Source organism: Capra hircus, chromosome 6, assembly GCF_001704415.2.
Source record: "Capra hircus breed San Clemente chromosome 6, ASM170441v1, whole genome shotgun sequence".
In the NCBI taxonomy this organism is placed as follows: domain Eukaryota; kingdom Metazoa; phylum Chordata; class Mammalia; order Artiodactyla; family Bovidae; genus Capra; species Capra hircus.
In genome coordinates this window covers 4,841,650-4,853,964 of record NC_030813.1, presented here as the reverse complement: position 1 = coordinate 4,853,964, position 12,315 = coordinate 4,841,650, and the positions used below count along the sequence as shown (strand labels likewise).

Sequence of the window (12,315 nt, the reverse complement as noted above, 5' to 3'; positions counted from 1 at the left end):
CTATTCTCTATGTCTGTTTCTCCATTGCTCCCTGTAAATAAATTCTTCAGTACCATTTTTCTAGATTCCGTATGTATGTGCTAGAATATGGTATTTATCTTTTTTCCGACGAATAGGTTTTAGGTTCATCCACCTCATTAGAACTGACTCAAATGCATTCCTTTTATGGCTGCATAATATTCCATTGTGTATATATACCACAACCCCTTCTTTATCCATTTATCTGTCGATGGACATCTAGGTCGCTCCCACGTTCTAGCTATTGTAAATAGTGAAGCAATGAACAAGGGGATACATGTGTCTTTTCCAATTTTGGTTTCCTCAGGGTATATGCCTCGAAGAAGGCAATGGCACCCCATTCCAGTACTCTTGCCTGGAAAATCCCATGGGCAGAGGAGCCTGGTGGGCTGCAATCCATGGGGTCACTAAGAATCCAACACGACTGAGGGACTTCACTTTCACTTTTCACTTTCATGCATTGGAGAAGGAAATGGCAACCCACTCCAGTGTTCTTGCCTGGAGAATCCCAGGGACAGAGGAGCATGGTGGGCTTCTATCTATGGGGTCGCACAGAGTCAGACACGACTCAAGCAACTTAGCAGCAGCAGCAACAGCAGGGTATATGCATAGGAGTTGGATTGCTGGGTCATACAGTGGTTTTATTCCTAGTTTTTAAGGAATCTCCATACCCTCTTCCATAGTGGCTGTATCAATTTACATTCCCACCAACAGTGCAAGAGTGTTCCCTTTTCCCCACACCCTTTCCAGCACTTATTGTTTGCACACTTTTTGATGAGGGTCATTCTGACCAGTGTGGGGTGATATCTCATTGTAGTTTTGATTTGCATTTCTCAAATAACTAGCAATGTTGAGCTTCTTTCCATGTGTTTTTAACCATCTGTATGCCTTCTTTGCAGAAATGTCAGTTTAGGTCTTTCTCCCATTTTTTGATTGGGTTGTTTGTTCTTCTGGTATTGAGTTGTATGAGTTGCTTGTATATTTTGGAAATTAAACCTTTGTCAGTTGTTTCATTTGCTATTATTTTCTTCCATTCTGACGGCTGTCTTTTCACCTTGCTTACAGTTTCCTTTGCTGTGCAAAAGCTTTTAATCAGGTCCCACTTCTTTACTTTTGTTATTTCCGTTACTCTAGGAAGTGGGTCATAGAGGATCTTGCTTTATGTCATTGAGTGTTCTGCCTATGTTTTCCTCTAAAAATTTTATAGTTTCTGGTTGTACATTTAGGTCCTTAATGCATTTTATCTTTGTGTATGGTGTTAGAAGGAGAAGGCAATGGGACCCCACTCCAGTATTCTTGCCTGGAAAATTCCATGGACAGAGGCGCCTGGTGGGCTACAGTTCATGGGGTCACGAAGAATCACACACGACTGGTGACTTCACTTTCACTTTTATGCATTGGAGAAGGAAATGGCAACCCACTCCAGTATTCTTGCCTGGAGAATTCCAGGGACGTAGGAGCCTGGTGGGCTGCCATCTATGGGGCCGCACAGAGTCAGACACGACTGAAGCGACTTAGCAGCACCAGAAGCATGGTGTTAAGAAGTGTTCTAATTTCATTCTTTTACATGTAGCTATCCAGTTTTCCCACTTCCATTTATTGAAGAGGCTATCTTTGCCCCACTGTATATTCTTGTCTCTTCTGTCATAAATAAGGTACCCATAAGTGCATGGGTTTATCTCTGGGCATTCTATCTTGTTCCATTGGTATATATTTGTTTTTGTGCCAGTACCATACTGTCTTGATGACTGTAGCTTTGTAGTATAATCTGAAGTCAGGAAGCTTGATTCCTCCAGCTCCATTCTCCTTTTCCAGACTAAAAATTACTGTAATTCTGTAAATTCTGTTGCCTGAAGCAGTGCCCAGCAAAATCAATCCATATAAACAGTGTAAATTTGGACATATGATACATAAAAAAGGCATTTTTTAAGATTCTGTCCTGTATTTTCATTTTCCCAACAAGGCTGTAAGCCCCAGAGTATGGAAAAAGAAACTCTTTTTCTCACTACTGGTTAGTGCACTGTCCTATTTGAGTTCGATGCTTAGCCAGGGTTGGCTGCTTCTGATGAACTTTTACCAACATATTCTACAACTGAAAGTACCATTTCCAACACAGTAGACTTCACATGAGAGCAAATGGCACCAAGACAAGTTGGCACCAACTGGTCAAGCCAAAAACTGAGTCATCCTCGATTCTCCTTCAATAATGAGCCTCATTCAACCCACTGAAAGATTCTAGTTGGTTTTATTTTAACCTCTAAACAATACCTCGAAGCCAAACAATTTCCTCTATCCTCAGTTCAACCCTAGTTCAGGCTCACTTGCATATTTCCCTGCATAGTCTTCTAGCTAGCTCAGCTCCTTCATGTTTCATGCAGATGTCACCTCCTCTGAGAGGTCTTCCCTCCCAGCATGCCTAAAGTAGGAGGCTCCACCTCTATTCACTCCCTAATGCATCATTCTGTTTTCAGGTTTCACTTAACACATGCTGTAATTATTTTGGAAACTTTCCCTTCTGTACCTGCTTACTGCCTCTCTTCCCACACAAGAAAATAAGCTCCAGGTAAACAAAGACCTTGCCCTTTCTGCCAACCTATATATCCCCAAGACCTAGCACAGTGCCTGCCACAACTGAAAGATTAAATGACTGGAAAGCAGAACAGAAGAAAGGAAAATCAACAGCCTGCAACAAACCTCAAGGAAACAAAGACTGGTAGTGGTATATTTGCTACCCTAACCCTTTGCATAAAATCACAGAATCTGAGAGCTCAAAGAAATATTATTTACCTTTCGACTTTTTGAGTACAAACACAATATCAAACACACCACTCTGATTAATCACATGATCTGGCAATGGAAAATACAGTCATGATATAAAAAATGCATTGCAGTGAGCTATTAACATAACTTTTTATTGTATGTTTACTTACTATATTAGTTTTGAATACCTAACATTAACTTTAATCTGCATAGTAACTTAGAATTTTACATCTTTTTTGCAACATCAAACGGTTCACAAGATTAACATTTCGCAAGCACTTAGAACAGGGTCTGACAAACTAACGTGTTAAATTTACTTTTTATTATTACACTTTTCATTAGGAAACTGCAATGAGTACAGTGTGAATGAACTCAGGCCTCTTTTTTCTACTCTAGGACTTTCCAACAGACTCACATCCATTCTTTCTCTCAAAAGCAATAATGGCTCACACAGAAATATCTAACAAATGACCCTCTCTTCATTCAATCTCTAATTTCCATAATGGTAAGAAAAGGGGCTTTCCAGGTGGCTCAGTAGTAAAGAATATGCTCGCCAAGCAGGAGACACAGGTTCAATCCCTAGGTCTGGAAGATCTTCTGGAGAAGGAAATGGCAAGCCACTCCAGTATTCTTGCCTATTAGGCTCCTCTGTCTGTGGTGTGGCAAAAGAGTGGGACACAACCTAGCGAATAAACAACAAGAAAAGGAAAGGACATCCCAAAATGGCCAAAAAAGATCATTTCTTCTTCTTGTTGTCATTTTATACACTTTATAGCAAAAAAAAAGGGGGGGGGGTGCGGGGGGTACTGCAGCAGCAGTACCAAGCCTACAAAAACAAGACAATGCCAAGGAAAAAAGTAGGAGAACAAAGGTGGAACCAAGGTATTAGGTGACTTGGCTGCAGAGACCCCCTCCCCCACACTAGGAAACATGGCACAAAAAGGGATGGGTCTAGAAAAGGATTAAAGGATCCAATTGGTAAGGGAATTCCAGATCAGTGTGATGGATGCACTGCAGGTAGAAAGTCTAGCAAAAGCCGCCAAGATCAGTACAGGTCTACAATAAGATTCTCTGCAATCAACAGTGACTTAAATTGCAAATTTTTAAAAAATAACAATTATTATGCAAGCATCAGTTCAGTTGCTCAGTCGTGTCTGACTCTTTGTGACCCCATGGACTGCAGCACAGCAGGCCTCCCTGTCCATCACCAACTCCCAGAGTTTACTCAAACTCACATCCGTTGAGTCGGGGATGCCATCCAACCATCTTATCCTCTGTCATCCCCTTCTGCTCCTGCCTTCAATCTTGCCCAGCATCAGGGTCTTTACAAACGAGTCAGTTCTCACATCAGGTGGCCAAAGTATTGGAGTTTCAGCTTCAACATTAGTCCTTCCAATGAATATTCAGGAATGATTTCCTTTCGGATGGACTAGTTGGATCTCCTTGCAGTCCAAGGGACTCTCAAGAGTCTTCTCCAATACCACAGTTCAAAAGCATCAATTCTTTAGTGCTGAGCTTTCTTTAGAGTCCAAGTCTCACATCCATACATGACTGCTGGAAAAACCATAGCCAAAAGCCTCCTGATGAAAGTGAAAGGGATAGTGAAAAAGGTAGCTTAAAGCTCAACATTCAGAAAACGAAGATCATGGCATCTGGTCCCATCACTTCATGGGAAATAGATGGGGGAACAGTGGAAACAGTGGCAGACTTTATTTTGGGGGGCTCAAATATCACTGCAGATGGTGACTGCAGCCAAAAAATGAAAGACGCTTACTCCTTGGAAGGAAAGTTATGACCAACCTAGATAGCATATCAAAAAGTAGAGATATTACTTTGCCAACAAAGGTCCATCTATTCAAGGTTATGGTTTTTCCAGTGGTCATGTATGGATGTGAGAGTTGGACTATGAAGAAACCTGAGCACCAAAGAATTGATGCTTTTGAACTGTGGTGTTGGAGAAGACTCTTGAGAGTCCCTTGGACTGCAAGGAGATCCAACCAGTCCATCCTAACGGAGACCAGTCCTAGATGTTCATTGGAAGGACTGATGCTGAGGCTGAAACTCCAATACTTTGGCCACCTCATGCGAAGAGTTGACTCATGGAAAAGACCCTGATGCTGGGAGGAATTTGGGGCAGAAGGGTACAACAGAGGATGAGATGGCTGGATGGCATCTCCGACTCAATGCACATGAGTTTGGGTGAACTCCGGGAGTTGGTGATGGACAGGGAGGCCTGGCGTGCTGCGATTCATGGGGTCGCAAAGAGTCGACACGACTGAGCAACTGAACTGAACTGACTAGAGGGAACTTTATTGGCAAAGGAATGTCTCTGCTTTTGAATATGCTGTCTAGGTTGGTAATAGATTTCCTTCCAAGGAGAAAGCGTCTTTTAATTTCATGGCTGTAGTCACCATCTGCAGTGATTCTGGAGCCCAAGAAAATAAAAGCCTGTCACTGTTTCCCCATCTATTTGCCATGAAGTGATGGGACCGGATGCCATGATCTTAGTTTTCTGAATGTTGAGGTTTAAGCCAGCTTTTTAACTCTCCTCTTTCACTTTCATCAAGCAGCTCTTTAATTCTTCTTTGCTTTCTCCCATAAGGGTGGTGTCATCTGCATATCTGAGGTTATTGATGTTTCTCCTGGCAATATTTCTCGTGATTCCAGCTTGTGCTTCACCCAGCCCAGTGTTTCTTATAATGTACTCTGCATATAAGTTAAATAAGCAGGGTGACAATATACAGCCTTGACATACTCCTTTCCCTATTTGGAACCAGTCTGTTGTTCCATGTCCAGTTCTAACTGTTGCTTCCTGACCTGCATACAGATTTCTAAAGAGACAGGTCAGGTGGTCGGGTATTCCCATTGCTAGAAGAATTTTCCAGTTTGTGGTGATCCACACAGTCAAAGCCTTTGGCATACTCAAAAAAGCAGAAATAGATGTTTTTCTGGATCTCTCTTGCTTTTTCGATGATCCAGTGGATATTGGCAATTTGAACTCTGGTTCTCCTGCCTTTTCTAAAACCAGTTTGAACATATGCAATTTTACAGTTCACATATTGCTGAAGCCTGGCTTGGAGAATTTTGAGGATTACTTTATTAGTGTGTGAGCTGAGTCCAATTGCGTGGTAGTTTGAACATTCTTTGGCATTGCCTTTCTTTGGGACTGAAACGAACACTGAACTTTTCCAGTCCTGTGGCCACCGCTGAGTTTTCCAAATGTGCTGGCATATTGAGTGCAGCACTTTGACAGCACTGTCTTTTAGGATTTTAAATGGCTCTACTGGAATTCCATCACCTCCACTAGCTTTGTTCATAGTGATGCTTCCTAAGGCCCACTTGACTTCACATTCCAGGATGTTTGGCTCTAGGTGAGTGATCACACCATCATGATTATCTTGGTCGTGAAGATCTTTTTTGTATAGTTCTTTTGTGTATTCCTGCCACCTCTTCTTAATATCTTCTGCTTCTCTTAGGTTCATACCATTTCTGTCCTTTATTGAGCCCATCTTTGCATAAAATGTTCCCTTGGTATCTCTAATTTTCCTGAAGAGATCTCTAGTCTTTGCCATTCTATTATTTTCCTCTATTTCTTTGCACTGATCACTGAGGAAAGCTTTCTTATCTCTCCTTGCTATTCTTTGGAACTCTGCATTCAAATGGGTATGCTGCTGCTGCTAAGTCACTTCAGTCGTATCCGACTGTGGACCCCATAGACGGCAGCCCACCAGGATCCCCCATCCCTGGGATTGTCCAGGCAGGAATACTGAAGTGGGTTGCCATTTCCTTCTCCAATCAAATGGGTATATCTTTCCTTTTATCCTTTGTTTTTCGCTTCTCTCCTTTCCACAGCTATTTGTAAGGCCTCCTGAGACAGCCATTTTGCTTTTTTGCATTTTTCTTGGGGACGGTCTTGATTTTTGTCTCCTGTACAATGTCACGAACCTCCGTCCATATGTTCTTTAGGCACTCTATCAGATCTAATCCCTTGATTCTATTTCTCACTTCCACTGTATAATCCTAAGGGATTTGATTTAGGTCATACCTGAATGGTCTAGTGGTTTTCCCTACTTTCTTCAATTTAAGTCTGAATTCGGCAATAATAACATGCAAGTATACGTGTTATAAAAGTGTACTAAAACATCTATAACTTCCAACTTAAAAACCTAAAATGAGATTCCAAAATTTGTTCAGAATAAAGAACAAAAGACTTTTAAGTAAGGTCCTTAATATAGCTGCTAAAATATTTTTTTTCTCAGATCCTCTGAGATCTGAGGCCAGAGTTCCACCTAACATAAGGTAACCTGAAAAATATTTAAGCATCAGGAAACTATACGCAAACAGGTAAGGGATGCACCGATATTCAGCTTTAGCTTTACAGCACAGCTAAAATCTGCCATTCAGCTTCAGTTTTAGACCTGTTTTTGGAAGGCAAGGAGCTGAAACCTACAAGGTCATTTTTGGCATCAATGAACTTGCCCATGATCACTTACCTTATGACTAGGTATCTTGTGATCACAACTAAACTTTGTCACTAACAGTGTATCATTTGAACTTACTGCAAATATCTGCAGATTCACTTGAAATACAGGTTAAGAATTCTAGTTATGACCTAGATGAAACCATGTGTTTTACATGTTGAAGTTACATAAACCAAGAAAACATAAGTATCTGTAAGTACTTCTGTAATATGTAATTTTGGAAGCTGTTCACTCTACACCACAAAATAATTTAAAACTTCCAAATAAGTTAATTCTTGGAAAAATAATTTGGAATAAAAATATCAAAAGAACATATATCAGCCAGCTCTTACTAGAAATCTTAGTAAAGCAAAATAAGAATAATTTAATAACTCTGATATTTCTACAATTTTAGTATATTACTAGATCCCTAGGTCGGGAAGATCCCCTGGAGAAAGAAATGGCAACCCACTCCAGTATTCTTGCCTGGAAAATCCCATGAAGAGAGGAGCCTGGGGGCTACAGTCCATGGGGTCGCAGGAGTCGGACACGACTTAGCAACTAAACCACCACCATTAAGCTAATGTTTAAGAACTATGCTTTTTAAGTACTTACATTCAGTCCTGAGACCTTCAAGAAAAATCCACTTGGGAATTTTCATTTCTTGTGAGAAAATCAAAAAGAGAATCTCAATCTGTGAAAGAGCAGAAGTTTACCATTTTGGCAAAAACACCTATCCAGATAAAGCGCTGACACCTGCTTTTCACCTTGGAGCATTCTCCCACTCTCCTATTTAAAAGAGAAAACAGGGGGTTCATCACTCCCAATTTTACCCTGGGTGTTACTTACAGCCCCTGGTGTCAATGAAGGCCTTCTGAAGCACCTTCCTTCACCTGCTCCTTAGGCGAGGGGGTGGGGAAAACTCATACTCAAATGAAAGACATCCCTGTGTCTCAGGTGCATCTTGCGAAGCTCCTTTAGCCCACCTTCACAGAACAAACATGCTCTCGCCCAAACCTCACCCCTAACAAAGTCGGGGTGACGGGTGCTGGGAAGATGGCAGAAAAAGACCTGAAAACAACATGGGCTTTGGACCAAGAAGCAAGGGGTGGCAGCCTAACTCACTAACTCGGAAGGAAATTTAACCTCCAAGTCCTTCTGTTCTCTCCTCTCCTGCACGCAGATTAAGACTGTTCTCGCAGGAGTGTTACGCCAGTGAAGCTACCAACAGAGATAACAACAGCACGTGTGGGCCCTGGCACCAAGTAGCTACTCAGTAAACGCTGGCTCTCACTGTCCTGCGCACTTCAGCGCTGCCTCCTCGGTTTCAGATATTACCTATCCTCCGGAATGGCAGCTGTTAACAGTCTCAGCAGATACAAAGTCTTGGTATTTTCCCGTAATCTCTCCTCCTAAGCGTTTGCTTTCAACCTCCAGCATTTCCAGTCCATTCCCTGACGAGCACTGCCATGTGCTGGTCCTACTCACGTGTCTCTAAACTTCTGGAAGGAGAGAGGGAGAAAAATCCAGAAAAACTGAGAGAAAGGGGCCGAGATTCATACATTATCTAGACGGCACCTCCCAGAACTCACATTACACATTTTGAAAAGAGGGGAAGAACTGCTGGATGCCAGAATGAGATGCTGAGGCCTGCGGTAACGCGGCGCTGTGGGCAGCGCCCCCACCCCCATCCCTCCCCACCGGGGAAGCGAGGCGTCTCTGGTCACATTTCCACATCCTGAAGCAAGAAAGGCGGCGGAGCTGCGTGCGCGCCCGAGACAGCCGCCCGCGCGTGCCTCTGCCAGCGCCAGGACAGAGCCCCCCGCCGGGGCCGAGGCGGAGGAGGCAGCATCCCGCCTCACTTCCTGCAGCGGAGGAAAGACATCTTGCCGCAGGGCGGCCGCCCCGCCGCACCTACGTGGCGCCGCCGGCTGGGGAGGACTGCGGCTCGGAAGCCGCCCCGCCGGCCCGGCTCCCCGCGGGGCTCCCGCAGAGAGGCGACGCGCGCGGAGCCCGCGGGCGCGGGGAGGGGCGCGCGGCGCGGCGGGAGCGGGCGCGCGCGGGCCGCCGCCGGGTCACCCACCTTCCTCACGCGGCGGGCGGTGTAGAGCCCCATGCCGTCCTGAACGCGGGAGGACTTCAGGGAGAACCTGTCCGGCACGTACATGCCCAGCATGCTGCCGCCGCGCCGCCGCCGCCCTCAGCGCCGGCACCGGGGAATTGGGGTGCCGGGGCGGCGGGGAGAGGCCGGCGGGCAGGAGGAAGTGGAGCCTCCCTCCCAGAATCCCCACCTCCCGCCGACTCCAGGCATCCCCCGCGGCCCGGCCCCTCCTCGCCCCGGGTCCGGCTCGGCCGCGAGCGGCGGAGGCCGCGGCTGCCACGGCGGGCGCGGGGGCGCGGGGACGCCGCGGGCGGACGCCGCGCGCTGATTGGCCCGAAGTTAGCGGCCCGCACCCGCGCGCGGCGCGGAGCCTCGAACCCGGAGGCCAGGGAGCCGAGCCGCCCGCGCGCGCGCTGCGCCCGGCTGGTGGGCGACGTGCCCGCCCTTCTCTGGCCTCTGGGGTTCGACTCTGAACTAGTGCTCCCAGTCGGGGGATTTTACACTCTTCAGCTGCAAAATTTATGGGTCTTGACAGAGCTGGGGCCATCCTCCCAAACAACTTTACAAGTTTCAGACCGAAGGCATACTTACTGCCTAACTACTGAGCGGTCCCTGAGCTCTAGGAAGTTTCAGCCCTTTTACTTGTGAGGTCCGCATCTTTGGATTACTTCATGCTTGTTTCAGAGGCTCAAACTCCTAGGGGACTAATAAATACGTTGATTAACGTTCAGAAACAAGAGGGTATACGCAGCCTGCAAGTAATCCATTTCAAGTTAACTCGAAATTTGTCGTGAACAATTGAAGTAATATTTAAATCCAGTAGAAATTAGTTCTCTTATGGTGTCCTAATCCCTGGGAATTTCTTACACTTCCAAAGATAAACTATCCCCGCGTCTTCTCCTCCTGGAAAATCACCAGACCAATTACAGATTTTCAGTCAAAATGTGAGATGGGGGAGATAAAAGGGAGTGACCAAACAATAGAATCTGGAATTTCGATCGTAAATTAACAAGTCTTCTTTTAGTGTTTTTAATAAAGTTAGTAGATACTGCAGTGGCATTCAGAATTTCAAAAGGATGTTTGTTTCTTCAGGAGGAACTGGAACCTCTCTTCTCATTTCTCTGGATATTCTTGATCATTTTCCACACTGGGTTCTTTTCTCGGAAAGTATTTGACGTTCTCAATAAATATTGTTTCTTATAAACCGATAAAATAATAACAATTTTGACAAAATTAAAAGGCACACTGTTAAGAAAACCTCATCCGAACACATTTTAAAAATCTTATTGGCTTTATTCAACCATTCATGAGTTAGACAACATTCACTGTGACTGAAAGAAAGGAGCTCCGAGGACCTATACAAAATGAAAGGCTTTTATAAGCAGAAGGGCTTAGGAAAAACAAAGTCGTACCAGGCAGAAAACGGATTGACTGTTGAAAGGTATCTTTCTTTTAGGGGATGGTTGGGGTCTATTAGGCATATCACCTAAACTAATGCTGATCAAGCACCTACTTATTGGCTGGCCAAAGCTCCCATTTTCTAGGAGAGCCAAAATTTGGGATTGTCTCAGTTTTGATGGAGAATTTAGTATAAGGAACTCAATTTGGGGCCTGTTGTCATGTTTTTAGCAACACAGGTAGAAATGATTCCTGTCTTCTAGGCTAAGGAAAACTTTGGAACATAAACTTCTAATTTCCTAAGTAGGAGAATTTTATTAAAGTTCAGAAAAAGGGTTTTGAAAAAGAATTAAGAAAATCATGTTAATAGTGGTATTTGGAAATTTTAAAGAATTAATTATGAAGAAAAAATAAACCAAAGGGTAGATGGCTAGGGATGAGAGCAAATGCCTTAATCATTCTCTGAGTTCTGATCTCTTTGACCTACCATTGAAGATATCTAACTTCTCATAGGGGTATGTGAATTAACTTGGGCTTCCCAGATAGCACAGTAGTAAAAAATCTGCCAATGCGGGAGACTGAGGGGCGGGGTTCAGCCCCTGTCCCTGGGTTCAGAAGATCCCCTGGGGGAGGAAATGGCTACCCACTCCAGGACTCTTGCCTGGGAAATTCCATGGAATGCGGAGCCTGGCAGGGTACAGTCAACGGAGTCACAGAGTCAGACACGACTGAGTACACACATATCAATAAATAAAGGAAGTTTGGGGGAAATTTGAAGTTAGATGGCCTTGAAGCATGTAATGTTGGTTACTAAATATGTCTTGATTAAAAGTCAACTCTGAGGGACTTCCCTGGTGGCCCAGTGGCTAAGACTCTGTGCTTCCAATGCAGGGGGCCCAGACTCGATCCTTGGTTGGGGAACTAAAGATCCCATGGGTGCTGCTCTGAAGACCAGGTGCAGCCAAATAATTAAATAATAAATAAAATAAATAGTTTTTGAAAAGTTAATTCTGAGGATAATCTGAGATTTTCTAATTAGTCAGTGGTGAGCTGAGAATCCATTTGTTGTTTGTTCCTCAAAGAATCTGGACTAAGTAGGTTTTCCAGGAGTCCGTTCAGCCAGAGCAGGTCCATTGAAACCAGCTGGAAGCAGACCACAGTCCAGAGGTATCCTGGCACTGTCCCCGGGGCACTCACTCCCTGTCATACACAACCTTTCAGCCCTGACCCTCAGGCCATCCCGGCTCCTCTGCCAGATGCTCTACTGTGTCTCTTTGGGCACAGAAGCTTCCACGGTTTCTGATCACTAGAGAGAAAAAGAAAAGTTTCCTGGACTTAGCCTCGTATCAAAGTTTTGCGATGTAAGCCTCATTCGCTGATGACCCACACTCTGGCATAGCTCCCGTTTTATTGCTGCTACGTTTCTGGGGGAACCAAGTCTTCATCTTGAGAATGCTCATCTTTCCGAAAGTAGCTATCTTTACTAATTAGGAAACGATAAAAAATAAATTAGTTTGTAAAGATAAATCTGAGATTAATAAAATGAGAAACTTTCTGGATCATCTATGAATCTCTATC

General features: G+C 44.3%; 1 protein-coding gene across 5 annotated transcripts in view; it reads right to left on the bottom strand.

Moving 5' to 3' along the window:
• The window catches only part of PRDM5 (PR/SET domain 5), a 258,616-nt gene extending 248,995 nt beyond the window's left edge, over positions 1–9,621 (bottom strand). For all 5 annotated transcript variants that reach the window (XM_018049168.1, XM_018049170.1, XM_018049169.1 and 2 more), the window contains exon 1: positions 9,322–9,621. In XM_018049168.1, coding sequence (XP_017904657.1) covers positions 9,322–9,414 — 93 coding nt within the window. In that variant the 5' untranslated portion in view covers positions 9,415–9,621. The remainder of the gene's footprint in view (positions 1–9,321) is intronic.